Source organism: Vicugna pacos, chromosome 3 (assembly GCF_048564905.1).
Source record: "Vicugna pacos chromosome 3, VicPac4, whole genome shotgun sequence".
Lineage (NCBI taxonomy): Eukaryota > Metazoa > Chordata > Mammalia > Artiodactyla > Camelidae > Vicugna > Vicugna pacos.
In genome coordinates, this window is record NC_132989.1 from 97029965 (window position 1) to 97056518 (window position 26554).

The 26554-nt window shown below is 42.2% G+C and overlaps 1 protein-coding gene across 1 annotated transcript in view; it reads left to right on the forward strand.

Annotated features, from left to right (window-relative positions):
• The first annotated feature begins 9590 nt into the window (after positions 1–9590).
• Positions 9591–26554, forward strand: part of SLC45A2 (solute carrier family 45 member 2) — a 31020-nt gene continuing 14056 nt past the window's right edge. Inside the window, exons 1-2 of the mRNA XM_006199650.4 lie at positions 9591–10387; positions 12354–12530. Coding sequence (XP_006199712.1) covers positions 10003–10387; positions 12354–12530 — 562 coding nt within the window. The 5' untranslated portion in view covers positions 9591–10002. The remainder of the gene's footprint in view (positions 10388–12353; positions 12531–26554) is intronic.

Consider the following 26554-nt stretch of genomic DNA (forward strand, 5'->3'; position numbering starts at 1 on the left):
TATTGGAAACTTTGTGAATATTGATTAAAGGAATGAATGTCAGTACAGATATTCAGAGCTCCCGTATCCACGCCTCTGCCCTCCTCCCACTGCTGCTTTCATCCAGACCCCTGTTTCCTCTTCCCTGGACTACTGCTCAGCCTTCCTTCCTGACTTTTCACCTCTAGTATCACTGCCTTCATTATTTTTTTTTCTGTTGTGCTATTTTGGAATCTTTTTGACACCAGACTCATCTTTTCAGTCCTGTAAAATTCTCCAGTGGTCTTCTTTTTTCCCTATTGAACTAAACATAAATTCATTTGCATAATATATATCAACCTTTTATTTAGAATAAGACTTCTACGTAGCTGTCCAGTCCCATCCCTCCCCCCACCCCACCCCCTGCTCCCCAGCACTTCATGTTGGGCTGCCTGAAGTTTCTAGTAAGCTATGGTCTCTCTTGATTCCATTCCTTTCCATATTCTGCAGCATTTTCCAGGACTAAAGTACTCCTGACCCCTTTTGCTGCAGCTTGTTGATCAAGCAGACTCAGACTTGGCTCACATACAGCCTTCTCTGTGACACTTTCTGCGTTTCTCAGCCCTAGGGCAGTTTTGTACAATGATTATGAACTTTGAAGTCAGAAAGCCCTTGGGTTCAAGTCTAACTCTGTCGTTGTGATGTCTAAGACAGTGCCTGGAACATCCTCAGTGCTCAGTAACTGTTAGCTCCTATTCTGAGGGGCCCTTTCTATGTTCTTATTGTACTTTGCATGTATCTCCAAGGATAGTAATTGCTTTTAGTGTAATTTACATAACTTTTCCAATCATCTGGGCATACTATTAAAACACAGATTCCAGGGCTCCACCCTAGAGATTTTAATGTGGTGGGTGCAGGATGGGGCCCATGAATTTGCATTTCTACCAAGCTTCCAGGTGAATATAATGCTTCCCGTTCAGACCACACTTTGAATATCACTGTCTTAGTGGACATGAACCAAGTCTTTCTGCCTTTGTTCCATCACAATAGGTGCTCAGAAAAGTACCTGTTGAGGAGACTGGTAAGGGAAAGAATAAAAGTGAATTGGCAAAAACTCAACAAACAGAGGAACTAGCTTGGAATATCGATTTTTGTGGCTGACTTCATCCAAAATGTTTGAAAAACTGGCTGTGAACTTTTAAAGAAAGGTGTGTAAATAAGGTTAGCAGCTTTTGTTAATGACTCATGTTTTTCTTCTGAAAAATCTGAGACTGCAGGAAATGCTACTCTTCCTCTTTTTTTCACCTATCTTTAGAGAAACTAGATTTAGAAGTAGGCGAAGGGGCAGGTAAGGAGAAAATAGAAAGCTTTAAGAGGAATGGAAGAGAAGCAGGCAGTTGAAGATAGCTAATTCTAGTGAAAGAGGGATTATATTCATGAAAACATTGGAATTATGTTCTTGATAGTCACTTGATATACATTTATTTGCACTGTCTTGATCCTACAATGTAGGAAGTGATGAGATACTACAAATGAGATGTGATAAATGCGACAGTTCTTAAGGAACGAGGTGACTGGTTGCAGCCAGGCCTCCTATCCCTGTGTTCATGTCTTCTGTCTAAGCACATTCCAGGTTTTAGTCACAATCACTTTGTGTTTTATAAATTTGCAAAATAATTTACCTGTACCAAATCAGGATGGCTTAAACGGCAAGTAGCAGTATCCAAAACAAGAGGGAAATGTTTTGGCTCACATACGTAGAGTCCAGAAAGGCTGAGTTTTAGGGTGCCTGAATCTGGTCTCTTAGACCCTGTTTCCCTGCGTTTTCCTGGCTCTGCCAACTTGCCATCCTCTCTGTGTTTGCTTTATCCTTTACCTGGTAGCAATATCTGGCTCTCATTTCCACCCACAGCAATATCAAGAAGAAGAGAGAATTTCAAGAGCTTTCAGCAAAACTTGCCTTGTGTCTCCTTGGATCAAGTTAAGTCACAAGCTGGCCCTATACCAGTCTTTGGCAGAGAAGGTAGAATTATCTTAGATAAAGCCAGCCTACTCCTGGAGCTCCCCTGGACTCAGCTTCCTGGAAGCATATGGGTGTGTGAGGGAGGGGTGGAATCTGGAAGCTAGTCCAGGTTTCATTAGGATGGGCGGAGTGGAGAATGAAGGTTACATCTGTTATATACAATATCTCAATTGCTGTTCAAACAATCACAACGGGAAAGAAGGTAGGGGTGGTTACTCCATTTTACAGATGAAGACTGAAGGCTCAGATGGTCCTAAATCTTCGTAGTTCACATCTCCCTTAGTGTCTCAGTAATTTTTTCATGGTGCCCCTTGGGCCAAAAAATACCTAACCATTTCATTTATAAGTAAGTCTCAGCAATGTAGGTATTTATGTCCTAACAACTTATTAGCTGATTGAAAAATATAATGCAATGAAAGAAGAATTTTTTATTTCATTATTTTTATTGAAGTATAGTTGATTTAAATATTGTGTTAGTTTCAGGTATACAGCAAAGTGATTTAGTTATATATATATATATGTATGTATATGTGTGTGTGTTTGTATATATACACACACATATATATATTTGTTTTTCAGATTATTTTCCATTATAGGTTATTATAAGATGTTAAATACAGTTCCGTGTGCTGAACAGTAAGTCCTTGTTGCTTGTTGCTTACCTATTTTATGTACAGTAGTTTGCATCTGTAAATCCCACACTCCTAATTTATTCCTACCATCCCCCTTTGGTAACCATAAGTTTGTTTTCTATGTCTGTGAGTTTGTTTTGTATACAGATTCATTTGTATTATTTTTCAGATTCCACATATAAATGATATCTTATATTTCTCTTTCTCTGACTTACTTAACTAACTATAGCATTCTCTAGGCCAATCCATGTTGTTGCAAATGCTATTCCATTGTATGTATGTGTGTGTGTGTATACATATATATATATATATACACATACATACATACATACACACATATATATGTATATATATACCACATCTCCTTTATTCATCTGTTAATGGACATTTAGGTTGCTTCCATGTCTTGGCTATTGTAAATAGTGCTACTGCGAACATTGGGATGCATGTATCTTTTCAAATTAGAGTTTTTATCTTTTTCAGATATATGCCCAGGAGTGGGATTGCTGGATTATATGGTAGCTCTATTTTTCGTTTTTTAAGGAGCCTCCATACTGTTTTCCATAGGGGCTGCACCAATTTACATTCCCACCAACAGTGCAGGAGGGTTCCATTTTCTCCACACCCTCTTCAGCAGTTATTATTTGTAGACTTTTTGATAATGGCCATTCTGATTGTTGTGAGGTGATAACTTCACTGTAGGTTTGATTTGCATTTCTCTGGTAGTTAGTGATGTTGAGCATCTTTTCATGTGCCTATTAGCTATCTGTATGTCTTCTTTGGAGAGAAGTCTATTTAGGTTTTATGACCATTTTTTGATTGGGTTTTTTGTTTTTTGATATTGAGTTGTATGAGCTGTTTGTATATTTTTATTGTTAACCCCTTGCTGCTTGCATTGTTTGCAAATATTTTCTCCCATTCCATAGCTTGTCTTTTCATTTTGTTGATGGTTTCCTTTGCTGCGCAAAAGCTTTAAAATTTGATTAGATCCCATTTGTTTATTTTTGCTTCTATTTCTTTTGCCTTGGGAGACTGATCTAAGAAAATATTTCTATGATTTATGTCTGAGAATGTTCTACCTATGTTCTCTTCTAGGAGTTTTATGGTGTCATGCTTATATTTAGGTCTTTAAGCCATTTTGAGTTTATTTTTGTATATGGTGTCAGAGAGTGTTCTTAATTTCATTGTTTTGCATGTAGCTGTCCAGCTTTCCCAACACCAGTATTGAAGAGACTGTCTTTTCTCCATTGTATATTCTTGCCTCCTTTGTTGTAGATTAATTGACGTAAGTGTGTGGATTTATTTCTGGGCTGTCTATTCTGTTCCATTGATCTACATGTCTGTTTTTGTGCCTATACCATGCTGTTTTGATTACCATGGCTTTGTGGTATTCCCTGAAGTCTGGAAGGGTTATACCTCCAGCTTTATTCTTTTTCTTCAGGTTTGCTTTGGCAATTCTGGGTCTTCTGTGATTCCATATAAACTTCAGGATTATTTGGTATTTTGATAAGCATTGCATTAAATCTAGATTTTGTGGGGTAGTATGGCCATTTTAACAATATTCTTCCAACGCAGGAACATGGAATATCTTTCCATTTCTTTGAATCATCTTCAATTTCCTTTATCAGTGTCTTATCATTTTCAGTATATAGGTTTTTCACCTCCTTGGTTAAGTTTATTCCTAGGTAACTTTTTGGAAACAATTTTAAACAGGATTTTTTTTTTACTTTTTTTTATTTCATTGTTAATGTAAAGAAATGCAATAGATTTCTGTATATTAATCTTGTATCCTACTACCTTGCTCAATTTATTAGTTTTAATAATTTTTGTGTGGAGTCTTTAGGGTTCTCTATGTAGAGTATCATGTCATCTACAGATAATGAGTTTTACTTCTTCCCTTCCAATTTGGATACTTTTTATTTATTTTTCTTGTCTGGTTGCTGTGGCTGGGACTTCCAATACTATGTTGAATGAAAGTGGTGAGAGTGTGCCTACTTATCTTGTTCCTGAATTTAGCTGGAAGACTTTCAGCTTTTCACCATTGAGTATTATGTTGTCTGCAAGTTTGTTATAATTGGCCTCTATTATGTTGACATGTGTTCCTTCTATACCCGTTTTGGTGAGAGATTTTTTCATGAATCGATGTTGAATTTTGTCAAATGCTTTTTCTACATCTATTGAGATAATCATGTGGTTTTTGTCTTTTATTTTGTTAATGCGTTGTATCACATTGATTTGTATATGTTGAAGCATCCTTGTGACCCTGGAATGAATCCAATTTGATTATGGTGTATTATCCTTTTTATGTATTATTGGATTTGATTTGTTAATATTTTGTTAAGGATTTTTGCATTTATATTCATCAAAGACATTAGCCTGTAATTTTCGTTTTGTCTTTTCTTTTTTTTTTTTTTTTGTAGTGTCTTTGGTTTTGGTGTCAGGGTGGCTTCATAGAATGAATTTGGGAGTTCCCACCTCTTCCATTTTTTGGAATAGTTTGAGGATAGGCAATAAGCTCTTCTTTGTTTGGCAGGATTCCCCAGTGAAGCCATCCAGTCCTGAACTCTTGACAGGGAGTTTCTGGTTTTTATTACAGATTATATTTTAATTCTAGTGATTATTCTGTTCAAGTTATCTGTTTCTTCTTGACTCAGCTTTGGAAGACTATGTTTCTAGAAACTTGTTCATTTCTTCTAAGTTGTCCAATTTGTTGGCTTATAACTTCATAGTATTCTCTCTCTCTCTCTCTTTTTTTTTTGTATTTCTGTGGTTTCAGTTGTTAATTCTCCTCATTCATTTCTTATTTTGTTTGTTTGAATCCTTTCTCTTCTTCTTGGTGAGCCTGGTTAGAGGTTTGTCAATTTTGTTTATTTTTTCGAAAAACCAACTCTTGGTTTTATTGATCTGTTCTATTGTTTTTTCAATCTCTATTTGTTTTATTCCCCCTCTGATCTTTATTATTTCCTTCCTTCTGTTGACTTTGGGTTTTGTTTGTTCTTTTTTTTTTTTAATTTATTTTAGGTGGTAGGTTAGATTGTTTATTTGAGATTTTTCTTATTTCTTGAGGAAGGACTGTATCACTATGAATTTCTCTCTTAGAACTGCTTTTATTGTATCCCATAGATTTTTGTCAAGTTGTGTTTTCATTTTTCTTTATATATATTTTCTGATTTTTCCCTTTGATTTCATCATTGGCTTACTGTTTTTTTAAGTTAACATGTTGTTTAGTCTCCATGTTGTCCTGTTTTTCTTTCTGAAGTTGATTTCTATTTTTATACCATTGTGGTCAGAAAAGATGCTTGAAATAATTTCTATCCTCTTAAATTTGTTGAGACTTATTCTGTAACCTAGTATGTGGTCTATCCTAGACAATGTTTCTGTGTTCTTGAAAAGAATGTGTATTCTGGGTTCTTTGGGATGCGGTGTCCTGTAGATATCAAGTAAGTCCAACTGGTCTACTGTGTCTTTTAGGACCTCTGTTGCCTTATTGATTTTCTGTCTGGATGATCTGTTCATTGATGTCAGTGGGATGTTAAAATATCCTACTATTAGTATATTCCTGTCAATTCTCCTTTTAAATCTGTTAGTATTTGTTTTATATATTTAGGTGCTCCTATATTGGATGCATATATGTTAATGAGTGTGATATCCTCTTCTTGCATTGATCCCTTTATCATCATATAGTGTCCTTCTTTATCTTTCTTTACAGACTTTCTTTTAAAGTCTACTGTGTCTGATATGAGTATTGCTCCCCAGCTTTCTTGTCATTTCCATTTGCATGAAATATCTTTTTCCATCCCCTCACTTTCAGTCTCTGTGTGTTCTTCATACTGAAGTGAGTCTCTTGTAGGCAACATATTGTAGGCTTTTTTTTCATCCAATCTGCCACCCTATGTCTTTTGATAGAGCCATTTAATCCACTGACATTTAAAGTAATTATTGATAAGTATGTACTTATTGCCATTTTAAATTTTGTTTTCCAGTTGTTTTTGTAGTTCTTTGTTCATTTCTTCTTTTTTTCCTTTTGTGGTTTGATAGTTTAATTTGTAGTATGCATCAGTTCCTTCCTTTTTGGTTTTTGTGATCTACTGTATGTTTTTAATTTGTGGTTACCCTGGAGTTCAAGTATATTAACCCATAACTATATCTACTTGCTTTAAACTGGTAATCATACAAGTTCAAGCACATTCTAAAAGATCTACATTTTTATACTCCCCTCCCCTCCATTCTGTGATTTTGATGTCCTGTTTTAGATCTTCATGCTTGTCCTTTTGCTGTTAATTGTAGTTATAATCATTTTTACAAAAAAAATTTTTTTATTGTTTGTTCATCTATGTGCTGGCTTATTGTTAAGGTGTTCAGAGCCTACACTGGATGTTGAGCAGTGCCTCCTCTTTGGTCTGTGGCTGTCACTGTCCTGTCAGGGGCCAAGTCTGCTACCCAGTTGTTGAAGTGGAAGCCCCGAGTGCCTGGTTCAATCAGGCCTTGTTGCCTTGCTCCAAGAGAGGGGACTGCTGAAGCAAGTGAGGCCCATGTGGTCACAGCAAACCTACGTACTGCCTGGGCAGGCATTTGTGATTCCACCCTGAAGCAGCCCAGGTTCACATCCCTTTCTCTATTTTGTTCGTCCCAGACCTAGTACAAAGCTGTGGCGTGGAGTCGGCTGGGGCTGGGACCCAGGGTGCTCTGGCTGCAGGAATCAAGGCAGCTGTGCCTCCTGAGACCTGGGCTGCTTCTGTGTCACTCCTCTCCCAGGACCCTTCTGCCCCAGATCCAGCGCCAAGCTGTGGTGTGGAGTGGGCGCAGCCAAAGCGCTCCCCACTGAAACCGCTGCATACTTCTACCCAGGGCAGCTCAGCACCCAGCTGCTGTGGGTTCCTGTGGCTTTGCCTGGTGTGCACCCTAACAATGTCTGCCAGGGCCCACCCTGCCCCCGCCACGTGTGCTGACAATGGATTCCACGATTCCCCAAGACCACACCTCAAGCCCTCCAGGCTCTCTGGACCCCTAGATGGAGTCCTCTCCCAGGACCTGTCTGACTCAGATTCAGCTAACACTGCGTGTTCCCGTGGCGGCACCCGTGTGCACACTGACAATGTTGGCCAGGTTCCATACGCCACCCCTGTGCATGAGCTGACAGCGGTCTCTGCAGTTCAGCCCGGATCACCCCCCACCCCCTCCAGGCACCGTGGTTATCTCTGCACAGATAGACCAAATCTCCGCCCTCCTCTCACTCCAGGCTGCAATGTGGAGTGAGCAGGCCAGGGAGTTCACCTCTTCGTGCTGAGAAGTGCGGCAAGGTGGCAGCCGCCAGTACAAGTGCTCCCCACCCTGATTGTCAGCCAGCCAGCATGTGCACACTACTCAGGAAGAGTCTAGGCTTCTCCAGCTCCTCTGTGCATCCCGGTGGATATCCCAACAGGCAAGGGGGCTCCCCAAGGCGAGGGTCTACTGGTGGGGACCCTCTCTTCCTTAGAGATCCCTCCCAGGGGCACTTGTCCTGTGGAGATATTTCTTGCAACTTTGGTTGTATAGGAGATTCCTGCCAGTTTCCAGTTGGTTTTCTGTGAGAATCATTCCACGTGTAGATGCGTTTTTGATGTGTTTGTGGTGGGGAGGTGAGCTCTGCTACTCCACCATCTTAACCCCCTTCCTATTTCCATTCTTAATCACAAGTCCTTCCTAATACATCATACACACCTTTTGGACACTGTGACTTCTCATGCCTTGGAATCAGATTGGATGTCGCTACCCTCATTTTCTGTTCCACGCTTATTTTCATATGATAGTTGCTTTTATCATGACTGTGGAGAAACAAGCCACAAAAAATCTAAAGCCATTGAAAGGACTGTATTGCAATCTTATGTTGCAAGCATGAACTTTTCATTATTACTTCACATGGTATCTGACAGATGTTGATTTTCACTGTGTTTACTGTTTTCAAATGCTTAAGTATCCTGAGACAGCCCTTTGAGTTCACTGTGGTGCCCTGGGGTACTGTGGCACATAGTTTGTGAAATACTGATTTAACTGATTTGCCAGAATTTAAACTTTAATATTCCAACTCCAAGTCTTGATGCTCTTAAACCATTTTTAGGGCCTTTCCTTTAAGATCATGTTTCCATTGCCATTCAGATTCTCATTTGAATTCAAGGTCCAACAAGGAAAATATGACCCTCTTGAAGTCTTTAAAACAGAGGAAATTTAATATGGAAAATTATACTGGTGATAAAAGAGCTGAGAAGCTCAGGGAACAGTGAGGCAACCCAGAAATGAGCAACCACAGGAAGCTGGGACCACTCCCATCACTGCAGAATTTTTATGGGGAAAGGAAATTTTATGGGGACTCAGAAGCTAAGGTTACCTGTTGGAAGCTGCACCCACAGTGGAGACACAGCTACTGCCAGAGACATCTAAGGATGGAGAAAGAGAGGGGAGGAAGTATCCTGATTTCTTCCTTTCTCCTACCCTCAGCCTTCCCATCAACGCTTCCCATTGGATGAATCTGCCTAGAAGCCAGAGAGCGAGGGAACCTGGGAAATGTGGTCCCTTACGGTACAGGGTACAGAGCATGGGGGAGGGGCGGGGAATGGATCTGAGCAGACAAGCAGTTGACTGGCACTACAAAATGTAGTATATACACTTTGTTCATTCTATGATTCCTTTAGCAAGTATTTATTGAGGACCTACTAGGTGCCAGGTATCATGTTAGATACCATAATAAGCAAAACAGACCTGATCACTGCTCATATGGGGTTTGAAGACCAACACAGGAGAAGCAGAATAAACACAAAGCTATCTAATTATAAAGCGTGTTAAGTGCAATGAGGGAAAATCCCGCCGTGCTGTGAGATGGGCAGTGATTTAGAGGAAGGGGGCACCCTCCCGGTATGTTAAGTCTCGTGAATTGACTCCTGGGGTATGTGTAGAAAACTTACGGTCAGGAAAGGTCAGATTATTTATATCTAGGAAAAGTTTACAAAAGATATTGGCTCATTCATATTTTAACTTCACATCAGCATTATGGGGCTTTGTTGTGTTTGTGTGTAATACAGTGTGTGTATGTGTGTGAGTGTGAGACAGACGGGGTGGGAGGAGCAGAGAGGGAGAGAGAACAGTACAAAGGAAGATTCCTTTAGACTAACATTCTAAGGAGCCAGCAGGCTCACAGCAGCTAATCTCCATCATGCTTTCCAGGCCCCACCCCCTTTCTTCTCATCATAACTTGTGATCTTAGAGGCATGAAAGAATTTGAGCCCCTCCCCTAGCCTGACCATCTCTGCTGGCCGCTCAGCCAGGCTCCATGTCAAATCCAGCCGGGAGCACAAACCCCAGGGCCACGCAGGAGGTGGCAGTGGACTCGTAGGCAGGTTTCGGCACCCAGTGGCCATGGGCGACAAGAGTGGGCAGCCCGGCACCCACACCTATAAATCTCTCGCTGAAGATGGAGCCTTCGGCTTTGTGGAGCCGCCCAAAAGACCCACGGGGAGTCTGCTCATGCACAGCATGGCCATGTTCGGCCGGGAGTTTTGCTACGCGGTGGAGGCGGCCTACGTGACCCCAGTCCTGCTCAGCGTGGGCCTGCCCAAGAGTCTGTACAGCATGGTGTGGCTCCTCAGCCCCGTCCTGGGGTTCCTGCTGCAGCCCGTGGTGGGATCTGCCAGCGACCACTGCCGGGCCCGGTGGGGCCGGCGAAGACCCTACATCCTCACCCTGGTCGTCATGATGCTCCTGGGCATGGCTCTGTACCTCAACGGGGACGTTATCATATCAGGTCAGTGGACCGCGCGAGGTGGGCCGCCGGGAGCGTCCTGTGATGCAGCTCAGTAGGAGCAGAATGCCAGTATCTTCATGTGACAGTCAAAAACCAGTTAAAACTTACTATCTCTCCTGAGTTACATTGAATTTCCACCTGTGAATGACCCAAATTCTGTGGTTAAGAGCCTTTACTTTTAGAAACCTCAGGCTACATTATTTTTTAATTGTTGTGAGAATCTTAAAATAGGATTAAATTTTTATCTATTTTTAAAAATTGCATATTTTTACGTATTTATCAACTGTGGTGTTTTTGTGCCCATTGTAAGATATTTAGTACTTTCTCAAAATAACCAGCTGCCAAATGGCTCTATAAGTATTTACAATAAATGTACCTGTGTGTCCAGTAAGAGTTAATTATGTTCCCAGCTTTATGTAGAGTCTTTTAGTGGGTCAGGGTATCAGCCTGTTAGCTCAAGGGGACATTTTTGCATTTAAAATCATGGACATAAACCTGATGGTGAGCTCTTTTTCTAGCCATTAAGCAGCCCCTAATTAATCCACAATTGGTAGTACTACAAATTGCATTGAAAAAAGGATCATTAAACTTAAAAACAACACATTTGTTTTTTTGCGATTAACTCTCAGGCTAGCAGAATGGATGATAAAGAGGCAGGATAATCAGTTATCATTTGTATATAATTTTAAAAGGGCATAAATCCATAAATGTAGAGTATTTCTGGAAGAATTTCCAAAAAATCTGAATAGTTGCCTCTAGGGAATGGCACTAAGGGGCTGGGGGTGAGAGGGGGAGGGGAGGCTTGTTTTCACTTATTTTTATACTGTATTTTTTTTAAAGAGCAGGTGCATATATTACACATTGTTAAGTTTAAAAAAGAAGCTGAAAGCAAGGGAAATAGTTATGAGTAGGTGAATGGATTGTGGTATAGCCATACAATGGATACTATTTAGCTGTTAAAAATTGTGAAGTTGATCTTCATTAAATGAAATGCTGAGATAAGAAAAGAGTTGGTTACAGATGAACAAGTACAACACGATCCCATTAGTCAGTGCTCCTCAAGGCACATTCCTGCACCTGCAGCATCAGCATCACTGGGGGCTGTTAGAGGTGAACATTTCCAGGCCCCATTTCTACCTACTGAGGAATCATGGGAGACTCATGGGAGATGGAGCCCAGCAATGTTTAAACAAGTCATCCAAGTGATGGCTAAGCATGCCGAAGTTTGAGAAGCCCTGCGTGAGGGCGCAGGTGCGCACCTCTGTATAAAGGCATAAAGGGAGATCTGAAGGAGGACAATCTCTAGGGGCTAGGATTCAAAGCATTTCCCCAGCTCTTCTATATCCTTGGAATGGTTTACAATAAGTGCATAATTTAAAACAGCTTTCTTTTTTGGGGGGTGGGGAGGGAGGTAATCAGGGTTTATTTATTTATTTGTTTGTTTATTTATTTAATTGAATGGAGGTACTAAGGATTGAACCCGGGACCTCGTGCATGCTAAGCACACGCTTTACCACTGAGCTATATCCTCTCCTAAACAGCTTTCTTTAAAGAAATACGATTCACATACCATAAAAAGTCACTGTCTACAAGTGTACAACTCAGTGCTTTTTAGTATATTCTCGATTATGCAACCATCATCACTATTTAATTCTGCAACATTTTCACCCCCCCGCCCCCCACCAGAAAGAAACCTGGTCACCATCAGCAGTCAGTCCCCACTTCCTTCTCCCCAACAGCTCTAGGCAACCACTCACCCTACTTTCTGTCTCTATAGAGCTGTCTTTTCTGGACATTCACTTGCATAATTTTTAAAACCTGAAAAAATAATGAAGCTATTTTTATTTGGAAAAGCAAAGTAAAATGAAAGTAAATGGAGATAAGTTAATGAGAGGTTTTGGTGGAAATAAAAATGCAGATCATTCTAAAGCAGGATTTAGAAGACCAATGTTTGTTTCTCTTTCAGCTTTGATTGCTGACCCAAGGAGGAAGCTAATTTGGGCCATAAGCATCACCATGATAGGTGTGGTTCTCTTTGATTTTGCTGCTGACTTCATTGATGGGCCCATCAAAGCCTACTTATTTGATGTCTGCACCTATCAGGACAAGGAGAGGGGCCTCCACTACCATGCCCTCTTCACAGGTATGGAATATTCCAGAAAGTCTATCCTTCAGCTCCCAGCACAGGGAGGCCCTTCCACTGAAGCCACTCAGTGTCTCAGCACTCGAATTTTTTGAATGAATGGATCCATTGAGATGATGAAACACTCCCATCACGAGGGCTCTGTCTTCCGGTGTATTTCTCTAAACAAAGTCAGCTTGTGACAGGGTGTGGAGTTTTTATAGAGGAGGTTTATGCAAGAGCTTTTTACTTTTTGTTTTGACGTTGTTAGTTTTTAAATGAGTAACATGTAGCATCAGCATTACTTAGGAGTCTGTTAAAAATGCAGCTCCCTAGGCCCCTCCCCCAGGTATTTTGATTCAGTGGGTTTGGGGTGGGGCCCAGAAATTTGCATTTTTAATGACAGTCCCAGATGAGTCTGTGGCAGGTGTCCCAAGAATCACATTTAAAAGTAAAAATAGAAACAAACCAAGCAAATTAAAGAACTTCAAATCTTAGAGATTTCTTAGTCATATAAAGAGTTGGCATTTTCTCAACCTCCTGGTTTGGAAAAGACCATGAAAAAAGACTATGGGGGTGCTCCCTTCCAACGCTTGGGGCCATTACCAGCCTCCTTTGGTTGCTGTTGGGTCCTTCATTTCAAACAGTGCTACTAATGTTCCACATGCTTTATAGAGCTCCAGTTAGGACTGTTCTAGCACTGGAGGGTCGTACACAGGACTATAGCATGATCCTGGCCTGGGAGCATTTTTATACCTAGATAGTAAGGGCTCTATTTGATTGTCTTCATGGCCCAGCCAATGTATTTATTTTATGTTTTGGCATATTCTGTCTCCTCTGAAGGTCAGGTAGTTCTCAGGAGAAGAAGAATCTTGAGTTTTGTTCAGTTTATGTCTCTAGAGCCAAGAGCAGAGCCTGCACACAGAAGCCATCGGGTCAAAATTTATTGTTTGAGCAAATATTTGAATGGTGAACACTGGAAGAATGGGGCTGCCCAGCAGAGACGGGAGTTCGTCCTTGCTTTAGGGAAGGTGGAGGAGCGGGAGTCCACCCCATCCGTCACTGGTCCCTGACCACACTGTCTACAGCTAGAAGGTCCCAGAATAGAGATGCAAACTGATTTCTCCTGATTTAAATCCCATAATACCTGCTGCTTTACTTTATCATAATTTGCTGAAATTAATTACAGCAAGATCACGGGAGACTTTTTGGCTTTTGACCCTGACACATGGAGGGTTTTATTGCTCTGAAGTACTCTGGGCAATGTGGCCACTCCTTCTTGTCTTACACCAGTATTAGTCTTGGCCAAATAGCCTCTGCTTTATTGCCTCTGATATTAGAAGATTGAACTCTGTATTTTGGGGACTTTTCCAAGATTAGCATATGGTAGTATTTCTATTGACTTTGAGAAAATATCTTGAGGTTGTCTATTGATAGTAACAAACAGTGGTCTCAGGAAGCATGTGTAATTTTCACATGCCCTTGGTTTAGGCTCTCACTATGTCTTGTCTGAGCTTTCGTACTTATCCTTTGTTTTTCCAGTCTCTAATGTCTTCCTATTCCGAGTGAACCAGCACACAGCTTCCAGATTCAGATTCCTAAATGACAGCTATACCAGGGTGCTTTCATAATCAATGACCTGCAGTGGCTCCTGGGGATGGAAAATTAATTAATCAGTAGTCAACTGAAGAAAGAAAGAGAGAGTTTTATTTGAGTCAGCCTGAAGATTATAAACCAAGAGACAGTCGCTCAGAGAGCTCTAAGAACTGTTCCTTCCATTGGAGGTCAAAGCACAGTTATATATGAGACAAAGGGTTATGCATGACATGTCGACTGCTCAGATAGTCCAGATCTTCACGTCCAAGGTGAGTAAGTGGTTCATCGTGACTCCTTACAGGATTAAGAAAGGAGTGCTATCTCTTAGGGAGTTACCATGCTAGTGCCAGGAGAAAAGTGCTCTTTATCAAGCAAGTATCCCTGAATCCTTTAAGGCGGTCTGGTTAATGTATAATACAGATGCACAGTGCAAAGAGGGGGCTGGAGTAGAGGCATAGATGGGTAGAGAGAAAATTTTATGTTTAAATTTTTCTTGCCTTGCCATAAAATATGCATTTTTTCTCATCACTCCCCATTTGCCTACTGAGTAAAGAACAAATTCCTAGGCAGGGTTCAAAACTCCTCACAATCTGTTCTCATCCTATCCTTCAAGCTTTATTTCCCTTACTCCCTCCACATTCTCTGTGCTCTGAGCAATTTCCCAGCAAGTTCCTAGGCACAGACTCCAGGTCTGTTTTGCTCACAGCATCCCTGGTACCTCCAACACTGCCTGGCATGCCATAGATGCTCAAAATAAATATTAATGAAACAAACATAGGACACTACCCTTTCCTTTCTAGATTCAAGGTCTACTTTACACTGAAATTCCCTTCCTCCTTTTCTCCCTTTGGAAGTCAAAGCTGCTTAGAAACTTTCTTCAAACCCCTTTCCTGGGGAGAAGGCCCCTCACTCTTTTCGAAATTGCAGGCAGACTTAATTTTTAACTTGGTCAGAGCTTCCACCCACAACATCATCAAAATATAAAAGTTTGTCAAGTGGATGAACATAAAGATAGCCACGTGGATAACTCCAGCGGGAAGAGAGAGTGGTTACAGTTCACCACACACACATCCTGAATTTTACCTCCCCTGTGCCTGTGTGGTCTCCTAGGGCTGTCATAACCAAATGCCAGACTGGGGGCCTTAAAGGACAGAAATTATGTCCTCACCATTCTGGAGGCTGGAAGTCCAAGATCAAGGTGTCAGCAGGGTGCTTTCTGGTGAGATCCCTCTTGGCTTGCACCTGGCCATCTTCTCGCTGTGCTCTCACGTGGCCTTTCCTCTGTGCGTGCACTCCTGGTGTCTCTTCCTCTTTTTATCAGGACGTTGGTCTTATGGAGTAAGGCCCCATTGTTGTCTCCTCATTTAACCTTAATTACTTCCTAAAGGCCTTATTTCCAACCATGTTCACTTTGAGGGTTAGGGCCTCAACATGTCTTTTAATAAAGAAAACAAAAGCTTTCTTAGAAAGCCCACAGACTTCTGCTTGTTTCTCATTGGGCAGAATTAGGTCACATGAGCACCCAGGGGCCTAGGAAGTTGGAAAAAAGAGAGAGTCTGTGTGTGTGTGTGTGTGTGTGTGGTGGTGGAAAGGGGGTTCCGTTAGCTGGGAGGGAGGGTAATAATTATTGAATAGGCCCAAACTAGTAGCTACCACATAGAACACAAACACAGTTGAGTATTAACCTAATGAGAACAATTAAGGACCAAGACTATTGTAAGAAAGTGACAGCCAGAGCTTTCAAAGTCCAATCTATTAGTGAATAATGAAGAGATAATTGTATTTTAAAGTTATACTCATGTTCACAATTTTACCTGATCACTTTTGTTATATTTACACTCTCCCCTGAATTACAATCCACTGTGGATTTATCCATCTCTTCTACAAGATTTGTGAAAACATGAGGATTCACCTGCAAATTCCCCGTGGCTTTTAACTTACTGTTTTGTTGTCACCAGGCACTTAGAAATGTTAGCTATGTAAAAGGAGACTCTCAGTTTCTTAACCTTGCTTGTATTTCATGCAAATTTACATCATGTTCAACTGCGTGGCAGATTGCATCAATCAGATGAATATGTTCATTTAGTTACTTTGCTTTGTCTTATGACCAGCACCGAACCCTGGACCTCAGTCACCTGCCTCTGGTTATAGGGGGACCCCCAAGGGTGTGTGGACGGCTCAAAGCAAGCTCTTTCCCCTACTAGGAAAAAACAACTTAAAATATCTTCCTCTTATAAAAGAACACAGTGACGTCTCACCTTGTTTAAGGCTTAAATTCTAAAGTCCCTGCTTAAGGGATGCATTATTTGATCATTCATAGAATACCGCATGCCTTGTTCTATGTCTATAGAGCTTCACAGTGATGGATACATAAAAATATGTCTGCAGATTCATCTCCTCTTTAGTGTCTACTTCCGGACATGGGCTCAGTGACCGGAACAGCAGATAGGACAACCCAGATTATTTCAGACGTTCTTCTTATCTTTCTTGCTCTCTCTTTCCCTCTTTCCAAAGTGTGAATGGTTGAATTCTGTTGAGGTAACTATGGATGTGTGGCCCCACCATGGTGTCCTCGCTCTGAGTGGGAGACCACATTAAAAATGGAGTGAAAAATAGTCAGCAGTGCATCATCATTTTGCTCAGCCTTTGCATACACACCAGACCTCTTGAATTTTCATGACCTTGGCAAAGAGATGGCCATAGCAGTCTGCCTGAAACAATCATTTTATGATAAAGGCATGTTCAGTGTCAGGGCCCATTTTAATTTTCATCAGCAGTAACATATCATTTATCTGAGGTCTCCAATGAGCTAAATAGATTGAAATTCTTTTTATTTATTTCAGAGCTTCAGTCCAGGCCCATCAATTCCAAATGATTTGCAAGTAAGTGTCCAAGGGTTCACTGCCAAAATATTTTCTAGCATATTTCTTACTTTTTCTTTAAAAAAAGAAAAGACTCTACTGGCTCCCTGAAGGACATTTTGGCCCCCCAGCTTCTTCTGTCTCTTATGTTAAAAGGTAACTCCACCTGCCCTCCATCCCTGGCGTAAGTGGTAGCCATGCTGCCGGTCACCCCACGCCTTCACCTCAGGGTGCATCTGAGGCTGTGCAACCCACACTCACCAAAAGGAAATGCCTCCTCTGTATTAAAATACTTCTAACCAAGCACACGTTGCTAAATTAATCTGAGGCTTCGCTCTCCTTAGCAGTAGGCTCTGTCTGTCCCCCGGAGGCTGGAATGAGGCATGAAGGGGAAGGCCATCCCAGATCAAATCCTGGCTCCACCTCCTGCCAAGTCGCCTTAGTATTTCTGAACTTTTGTTTCCTCACAGGGTTGTGAATCTTTACACGATGTTAATTACTAATATCCTGGTAGACTGCCCCAGGGCCAGAGCAAGAAACCATGTTAAAAGGATTCAACACCAAATGTTATATTTACCTGACTTCCTCCATCTTCACTGGGTTTGCAAAAGTTTTATTTGTATATTAAGACTCAGCAAGAAACTTGAACATCTTTGGAAGAAGAATGGGGAAACTTGTTAGGCTTAGCCTCTTTTAACTTTCCTGTTTCTTTAATACTTCAAAGTATGCGTAAAAATGGCCAGATCAGAAATGATTAAACACCAAGAAAAGAGTCCTAAAAATGAAGTTTGGACAGAGGCCCCTTTGACCAAACCTTCTACGCAAATGGAAAGAAGCTGCGTTTCATGTTAGAGTTGATTTTAACTTCTCCTTCAGGACTCATGGCTGCCTGAGTAGATTTCTTTCATCCGCTGGCTTCCCTTTGAAGTTTCCACCCCTGGTGAACTTTCACATCTCCTCATTCAAGCAGATTAGAAAGGATGTGGCCAGAGCAGAAACCAAGGATTCGGAAATTTCAGCTTGGAGGGTGCGTGAATGACTTAGGGCAAAACAGTTATTGTCTCCAAACTGCCATTTCTTTTCCCACTCAGCACCTACCTCCCAAAGAATCTCAGAGGCAGGTTAGAGAAGGGAGCCCCGAGGGTTTTTTTTTTTTCCTGGCTCTGTTGTCTGCCTGAAAAGTTCTTTCCCCAGGTACCAACTGGCCAGCTTGGTTTACTTTCTCTCCTTGTTGCAGTCTGTGTCCTATAGCTCCCCCTCAGTGATGTGTTCGTGACCATCTGATAACATGGCGTTTGCTCATTTGTTTATTGTCTGCCTCTGCAGTCAACATATAAGCTCTCTGGAGGCAGGAACAGTGTCTTTCCTGTGTGGTGCTGCACCCCTAGTGCTTAGAATGGCTCTGGGAGTGTGCTCAAGAAATATTGGTGGGACAGAAATTTTATTTTTAACATCCTCATTTTACCTGTGGGGAAGTTGTGTTGCCAAGAGGTAAGTGACTAACCCAAGGTCACACAGCTGGGTAGTGGTAGACTAGACTAGGGGCAGAAACTAACCAACCAGCCAACCCACCAAAGACCTGGTTCATGTTTTTGTCTGGATTCCTCTAAAAGCTGAGCCCCAGGGAAAGTCTATATGCAGAAAGTTGATTTGGGAAGGGACTGCAGAGAGCAAGAGCGAGGGGATGGAGAAGTGGAACAGGCCAAGTCAATAAGCCTTACAGACTTGGCCTTTGTGCTGAGTGGCTGTCCTCTATCTCGTCAGGATCCTCAGAGGAGCCTTCTGACATGCTTCTCAGAACTCTCCATCTGGGGGCATCGAGGAGGGAAGGGGTGATAAATCCAATGGCTCCAGTCTCCACTGGTCCAGCAGGGTGATCCCATGGGTGTTAACCTCCCTTGCATGAGTGCTGCCCCCACCGGAGTGTGGCTCCCTCAGGCAAGGCACTTTCCAGATGCACCTGAGCAGAGACTGGCTTAGAACTGGTCACCGCAGCTGCTGCTGGGCAAAGCAGTGGAGGGCGCTGAGAAGACTTTCAGTGTCCGCAAGGGCTGCCTGATGCAGCTCCGTGTTACTTGGTCACCACTAGGAGGAGTTAGAGCATTTTGCAAAGTGCTCCACACACTTTACCTTACAGTGAAATGAGCTATTGCAACTCTGAACTGAAATCTGTAGACTTAAAACTCCAGAACCGGGCCCATTGATGGCTTGACCATTTCTAATCCTTAAGCAAGAAAAGAAACAAGAGTCAGATTTATGTGTCATGTCAGAAAATGAGAAGTTTCAGGAATCTTGTCTGAATTAGGATAGCAATGGTCATTCACAGGCTCAAATAGAGAAGGCTGCTTTGGGAAAATGGTGGGATAATGACGGTGAATGCTTTTACAGGAACCATTCTTGCGGTAGACACACTTCACAGCAATGCAAAGTGTGATGTCAGTGCTCTTACCCTCTGTGGCAAACACCCTCCCCTAGTTCCCTGCATTGATTAAGAAGAATATGATTTGGACGTTGCTTTGCTGCAGATTTTTTAGCCTACGGCTTAGCTGATGCTCAGTGATAGAAAATGTTGGATGAATCTTTATGTCTGAAATGGGTATGAATCTCAAACCCCAAAACGAATGTTCTCCCACCTCTTTCCCCGAGGGTTGCAGCTAAGTTCTGGGTGCTTAGAATGCAAGGGTCTCGGGGCAGGGAGGATCTGGGTTTTAGCGTCATCTGTTCACACTGGCATTTTACTAGGATGTCCCCCATCCCTCCAAGTCTCAGGGATCAGGCTGAACTGGTCACAGCTGTGTTCTCTCTCCTCCAGGTCTGCAGGGCCCCTTCAGAACCTGGGATTCTCAGCTACCCCCACCCCCATGCCATTCTGCTATTCCCATGCCTGCCAGTGTCAGGTGAACTCTAGGGGCTGCAAACTCTCTATGCTCTGGTTTCTGTGTCCCTAAAATGGAGATCAAAATAGAGCTGATCCTCATTATTCATGGATTCCATATTTGTGAAGTCATCTGCTCACTAAAATTTATTTGCGACGCCAAAATCAGTACTTCACAGCTTGTTTGCAGTCATTTGCAGACACATGCAGAGAAGAAAGGAAAAAATTTGTCACCCAATGTTCTGGTTCCTGGCTGAGGTTGATCAAGGTGACACTACTGTCTTGTTTTGATTCTCATACCATAAACAAGAGTCCTTTCCGTGGTATCTTTAGTGCCAATTTTTTCCCCCATTTTTTTTTTTTTGGCGATTTCACTGTTTAAAATGGCCCCAAATGTGGTGCTGAAGTGCTGTCTCAGATTCATTAGTGCAAGAACATTGTGATGTGCCTTATGGAGAAAATATGTGTGTTACATAAGCTTTGTTCAGGTATGAGTTGCAGTGCTGTTAGCCATGGATTCAATGTTAATGAAACAACAATATGTTAAATGACGCATCTTTAAATAGAAATACACATAAAACAAGGTTACGAGTTGATCAGTTGATGAAAGTGAGACTAGAGGTTTGAAGGAGTTTAATCCTGTATTTCCCCTTGGACAATAGCTTACTATTCATGAATTCGGTGTTTGTGGGGACTTTGTAGAACGTGACTGCCACTAATAATAAGAATCCACCGTAGTACCGTCTTCAAAGGTTGTTGTGAGGACGGGATGAGTCAGTACATGTCAAGCACTTAGAACAGAGTCTGACACAGGATAAGCTCACCTTTCTTGACCCACTGCACAGCCATTTCTTCCTCGAGGTCTTCGTGTCTCCCTGGGGTCTTCTGCTCTTAGAGCCCCCAAGTCTTCTGCAGGAGGTTCTGCTCCCCACCTCCTATGTACCATCCCCAGCTAGGTCCAGCAAGGAGCAGAACCACCACTGCCTTCAGGATTCACCAGCATATGTGCACCCAACACGAATGCCCTGCCTATTCTGGGAAGCCTCGTTCTTAAATCACATTTTTCTACTGAATCTACTGTCTACGCCTTTGGAGCCTAAGGGCTTTTGAAGCTCAGAAGCCAGGAGACACATTCTTATTTCTCTGCTTTCTACTTTTATGTCCTTCCCTCAAAGCAGTGAGGCATCCTGGCTCAGCTTGACTGTGAAGGAAGGGCCCAGGGAGATCCTGGGGAGTGGTGGGTGGACAGAAACCATGGTCAATACTTTAAATATCTCACATATTTTAAGAAACAAGTTGCCTTGTAAATGTAAAGAAATGTCAAGTGTGCTTGTGTCTTCTCTCTTTAAACAAAGCATGCATGTCTTTTTGTTGGTTTTCCTTATACCCTCAGCTTCCAGGAGGGCAGACGTGGTCTGTATCTGCAATTGCCAGCATGGTTCCTGGTGAGAGTAGATGCTCCATCCATTTCCGCTGATAAACAAACTCTGTCTCACACACACACAGTCATACACACCCAGTAACTGGGACACAGCAGTTAACTCTGGATTTAATGTATGTGTGTTTGTATGTGATTGGTGTAGGTAGGAACCTAATCTGACACGTTAATTGCTGTTTTCTCAACACATAGAAAAGAATCAGAACGCCTATGTCATGAGCCCCCCAGGAAGTGGGGTCCCAGCCCGTCCCGGCGCTGAGGTTCAGTAGCCAGCAGCACACTGACAGCTCTCTCCACCTGAGCTCTTTCTCTGTCGGAGCTGTTTGTGCAGTCACACACCTGAAGCAGGGAGGCAGTCATAGGCACCTAATGGGAGGTGCAGAGCTTGGCTCAGACTCTTTTATAGGACATTCCTTGGTCCTAAAACTCTCCCAGTTTCCAATTTTACCTATTATAGTTGAAGATTAAAGAAAAAAACCATACATATTTCTGTATGCTTGGCCTTTTCCAGGATGAACCATTGTTCAGGCTGTATCATTAGTTATGAAATACAGTGTCTGCCAGGCCATTCATTCTCATGGGATTGGCTCTGGTCTGAGTTTGACGTCGCGGCCTCGCCCTGTGATGGAGGAGCCAGCTGGACCACTTGCGGGCCTCTCTTTGTTGTTAACTAATGTGCAAGCAGCTGTCCTTTGGATGCTTCAGCTTATGATTTGGTCAGTAGCCTGGTCTTTGATTCCAGGGGCGCCGGCGAGTCTGATGTTGGCAGTAGAGATAGATGCGGTCTGGATGCAGATGTGGGGTTGCCCTTAGCCTTTGTTGGAGCTAAGATGACCACACTCTGTTTTGGATATAAATATTTTGAAGATAAATCCTTAGCTTAAGCAGAGGAAGACAAAAGGGAAGCATTCAGTGATTTCCTACAACCCTTTGCTGGCCCACATCATATCTGAAGGTGTGACTAGATAAAGTTAAATGTTTCCATCCATTGTTTTAATATGGTAACTAACTATTGAAATAATTTCCCAATGGCCCACTCTTCCTTCAGGGCATGTTCTGTTCTAACTGTTAGCTAGCTGGGTCCCACAGTAGGTCTGGGACAAACAGAAGAGTTTTGCCTGTTTTGTTTGTTCTTCCCTCCTTAAAAGAAGAGAGGATTGGACAGTCTCTCAGTTACTTGTAGCATGTTTTACTTAACTAATTAATGAGGGAACTGAAAGGGAAGATGTAAAGAACTTCCTCACGTTCTTGCAGTGTGTGTGTGTGTGATATTAGCAAAAGAAAAAATGCTACATTTGATACAAATTTGATTAGCCGTCTACAAGGCAATAAAACTATCATTCCTCTCTCATAGTTTCACCAGGTTACAAAAACTTGATGAAAAACATAAACCCTATTAATGTCTACAAATTAACCCCAGTTTTGCAGGACTGCACTTCATTGTGCTTTATCAGTTGTGACTTGTTGGTCAAATATCCTATGACAATAAGGTCCTATTTCCAAGAATATCAGATGAGTGTTGAGCAGGTTGATTGGAAATTTCTCTGTCACCTGGCTACTCAAAAAGGGATATGTGAACTGGCAGCACTGGTGTCATTGGGAAGCTTAAAAGGAAGGCAGAGTCTCAGGCTCCACCCTACATCTTTAAAATCAGAGCCTGTGCTGTGGACTGAATGTTTGTGCCCCCCAGAATCTGTATGTTGAAGACCTCATGCCTAATGTGATGCCATTAGGAGATGGGGCCTTTAGAAGGTGATTAGGTCATGGGGGCTCATGAACCGAATTCGTGGCCTTACAAAAGTGGCCCAAGAAAGTTCCCTTGTCACTCCTGCTGAGTAAGATTACAGTGAGAGCAGGGCTGTCAGTGAGGAAGGAGGCCCTCACCAGACACCGAAAATGCTGACACCATGATCTTGGACTTCCCAGCCTCCAGAACTGTGAGAAATAAATGTTCGGTGTTTATAAGCTACCAAGTTTATGGTATTTTTTGTTATAGCAGCTTGAATGGGCTGAAACAACCTGCATTTTAAGAAGACATCCATGTGCACATTAAAGTTTAACAAGCACTGCTCTATAATGATATTTTAAAAAGCCAGGCAGTTATAATTTTTACCCTTTCCAGGTTTGAAATACACATTTCTTCCACAATACTTTTTTTTTAAACATTTTTTATTGATTTATAATCATTTCACAATGTTGTGTCAAATTCCAGTGTTCAGTACAATTTTTCATACATGGACATATGCACACTCATTGTCACATTTTTTTCTCTGTGAGCTACCATGACATTTTGTGTATATTTCCCTGTGCTATACAGTGTAATCTTGTTTATCTATTCTACAATTTTGAAATCCCAGTCTATCCCTTCCCACCCTCCGCGCCCCTGGCAACCACAAGTCTGTATTCTCTGTCTGTGAGTCTATTTCTGTCCTGTATTTACGCTTTGTTTTTTGTTTGTTTGTTTCTTTGTTTTTTAGATTCCACATATGAGTGATCTCGTGTGGTATTTTTGCCACAGGCCACACTAGGTCAGCGGTAAGCCGAGGTCTCACCCCTCAGAGTGGCTTCTTGATTCTAGTCACTGGGTCCAGAACGACTACGTCCTTCCAGCCAGCTCCTGGCAGATTGTTCCCCTCAGGGCAGCAGTCAGCTTCTCCTGCTTCTGGGCAAGGCTTTGGGGTTAGCACTTCTGTAGGAGGTCAGCAGGGCGCTCAGTTTGGGGCCTGGTTCTGCCCCGGTATATGCGGGTGCTTTACGTGTATTGTCAGGTTAAGCCTCACAAGACTCAAACAAGGAGGCATCACCACCCCCAGTTCTCAAAGGATACTTGCCCAAGACCACATGATTAGAAAGCACACCGGTGGGAATGGAAATCAGGCATAATTCCAAACCCCTTCCTTCCATGCTACCTCCTGTGGTTTTCTTATCTAATTCAACTAGACCAGTTCCAAACATCCTTCTACCTCTGAAGTCTTTGGATTCATTGATACATTGAATGCTTGTGAACATCACTGCTAATTCATAGGAATCCTTTAATAATTATTAATAATCAACATCATTTGATACCATTAACTAAGCTCCAATAATAACTAAACCCTTCAGAACTCCTCTACACTCTTTGAGTACCCAGCTCACAGTTCAAACATCATTTATCACAGTTTTTTGAAAGTAGCTGTTTACTTATCTGTTTCTCCCACTTGGAACCTCCTTCTGGAGAAGAGAGGATGGGCTGCTCTGTCTTATGTCTACACCTCCAGAAGCTGGTGTCGATTTTTACATACATTTAGTGCTCAGTATTTTTTTTTTACATTTTTTTATTGAGTTATAGTCATTTTACAATGTTGTGTCAAATTCCAGGGTAGAGCACAACTTTTCAGTTATACATGAATGTATGTATATTCACTGTCACATTTTTTTTTCGCTGTGAGCTACCACAAGATCTTGTATCTATTTCCCTGCGCTATACGGTATAATCAATATTTATTGCAGTACACTAAACTAGTAGGCGTAAAACTGGACTAGGAAACCTTCCAATTGTAGGACTCAAGGGTTTGAGTCAGTATCTAAGTCGATCATTTTATTTATATCCATATATTTCTATTCATAAAATAAAGCCACTGTTCCTCTGTACAGTGGAGGATTTGTTTCACATATCAGTTCTATCAAAGAGTCAGGGGTCTTCTGCTCTACATTTCCTCTGCTCAGTGGAACAATAAGTTTGAAGAAAAGAGGCATAAATGGTTAAGAGAAATAAATGACAATATGACAACCACTGGCCTAGTTACAAATGATAAATAGTTTTGAAAAAGGAATGTGTCAGTTTTCCATAAGGTTGATCAAGGTCTTGAGTTCTCAGCTGGGGCCCATTTTGTCCCCTGGGGGACATTTGGCGATGTCAGGAGATATTTGTGGTTGTCATAACCAATGGAGAGGCTGTTACTGGCGTCTAGCAGGGAGAGGCCGGCGGGGTGTTAAACATCCTGCACCGTGCAGAACAGCCCCCACGACAAAGCATTAGCCAGCCCCAGGTGTCAGTAGAGCCGAGGTTGAGAATCCCGGCTTAGGCAGACCCTGCAATAGTGCTGGGCCTTTCGTGATTCTTGTTGGCTGACTGCTTGGCTCAGCACATGACCTCTGACAACCTAGGATTCTCCATGGTTGAACAAAGAGTGTTATTGTCTAATGGTGACCCGAGGCACCACATGCCCCAGAACTGCTCTCTGCATCAGCAGCAGTGTGACCGCCTCAAGGGCCTCCCCTTCCTCTCCGAGCCAACCAGGGCACCTACCACGCAAACAGGTCACCAAATGTGTCATTTCTCTGTTTATCTGCCCATCACCCATAATTAGACCATATATTCCCTGCTGGCAGAGAACATGTTTTTTTCATTGCACCGTGTTGGCCGCCATTTCCCCTAATTCCACCTTAAAATCCTTTGGCACTCAGAGCATGATAATGATGCTTTATTTTTGGAATTCAATGGTTAAACAGTTTTTTTTCATCTGTAAATAGCCTCGTGGTAAACTGCAACTAGCCAGAATGTGAAGTGACCAGAAGCATCCATTTTTCCACTGTTCTGGATAAATTAGGATTCATGGTACTTGGCCCTCAGATTTGTGTTCCTGGGATCAGGGTTTGTGTAAGCCTTAAGTGTTTCTGGTTAGAGATAGAGAATTCCTTTAAGATTTGTTTTCTTCCTTGATTCTCTGATTTAAGAGGATGTTGTCTTTATCTGGGAAATAAAATGGAGCCTCCACTCACACAAGAAAAATATAAACAAACAAACAAAAAGCTGCCCTAACTAGGTAGATATTTGTCTTTGGCAAGGCATGATGGGAGATTGATATTTAAAGGTAAGTGACAGGAGGGTCAGCCCTATGTAAGCTTGGGACATAGGTAGGAGGTGTGTTTGGCATCCCTCTGCTTGCTTCCTGGGACATCTTCCCACCCCCAGGAACACCCCGCTTCGGCCCAGCCTCCCCAGAAGTCACTGGTGCCTGCTGCCCAGAGAAGCGTCTGAGGAGCACCTACTGCCTTGGCGCTGAGTCCTGCAACGTCTTGCCCGTACTAGGAGGGCTTGCATTTTAAGACAGGAACCCACAAAGAATGAATATCAGACATATGATTCATCAGGGCAGGATCAGTTTCGAGGAGCTCTTCTTCAGTGTCCCTCGAGCCACACTGTCGTTAAGCACAAGCAGATAAAGCAAGCTCAGGAAGACTGCAGGTCCAGGGTCCTGTGAGAGGATAACAAGGTTGTTAGCAATCCATATTT